The sequence below is a fragment of the Etheostoma spectabile genome, chromosome 10 (genome assembly GCF_008692095.1).
Source record: "Etheostoma spectabile isolate EspeVRDwgs_2016 chromosome 10, UIUC_Espe_1.0, whole genome shotgun sequence".
NCBI classification, from domain to species: Eukaryota; Metazoa; Chordata; class Actinopteri; order Perciformes; family Percidae; genus Etheostoma; species Etheostoma spectabile.
In genome coordinates, this window is record NC_045742.1 from 11,038,913 (window position 1) to 11,039,637 (window position 725).

A 725-nucleotide genomic window follows, 5' to 3' on the forward strand; every position below is an offset into this window, starting at 1 on the left:
ATCAAAATAATCGTGATTATCATTTTGGCCATAATCGTGCAGCCCTACTCTTCCTGATAGTCTAATTTCCCAGCAGTTTGACTACCGTTTCTATGTTAAAGAAGCCAATCAGAGTGCATCACAGCAATAGTAATCAGAACGCTTCATTGTTGACTTTGTGAAACAAAACTAAATTGTCAAATCAAACCAGACTGACACAGTCCTGACAAAGTTCATTAGATAAGTTTTGAAGTGTTTAACTCTAAATGAATTGTAATTTTTATATGTATTTGCTGACACATTTAGAAGTTTTCAAGTAAACTTTAATGCTTATTTATCTGGAATACTCTGTCCTGCAAGAACGGGCAGCAATATATTTCAGCAGACTTACTGTATATCAAAAGGACATTTGCCATTTTATGTTTCAAGATGCCTGAAATTTGCATAACGTAAAATTGAGCTCTACTCTGGCACCATAATGCATGGAATTTTAAGATGCTTACCAGCCTGCAATCCTACTTAATATTTCTGTACCTGCTCTCAGTCAGATGAACAGTTGGTGATCCGATCACAATTGCAAATGTCACTGTGTAACGGATATACAAGCTTCATTATTTGAATCAAAAGCCACACTATAAAACTGAGACCCCAGCAACTGTGACAGCGTTACACATAATGAACCGTATTCCAATCTGTAGGTGTCTCCCAAGCAGAAGCCTTGAAGGAGGAGAACGACTCTCTGCGCT

At 37.4% G+C, this 725-nt stretch overlaps 1 protein-coding gene across 1 annotated transcript in view; it reads left to right on the top strand.

Annotated features, from left to right (window-relative positions):
• enox2 (ecto-NOX disulfide-thiol exchanger 2) overlaps positions 1 to 725 on the top strand; it is a 171,644-nt gene that overhangs the window by 157,506 nt on the left and 13,413 nt on the right. The window contains 2 exon segments of the mRNA XM_032527850.1: positions 678 to 723; position 725. The exon segment at position 725 is cut by the window's right edge and continues 138 nt beyond it. Of these exon segments, the coding sequence (XP_032383741.1) occupies positions 678 to 723; position 725 (47 nt within the window).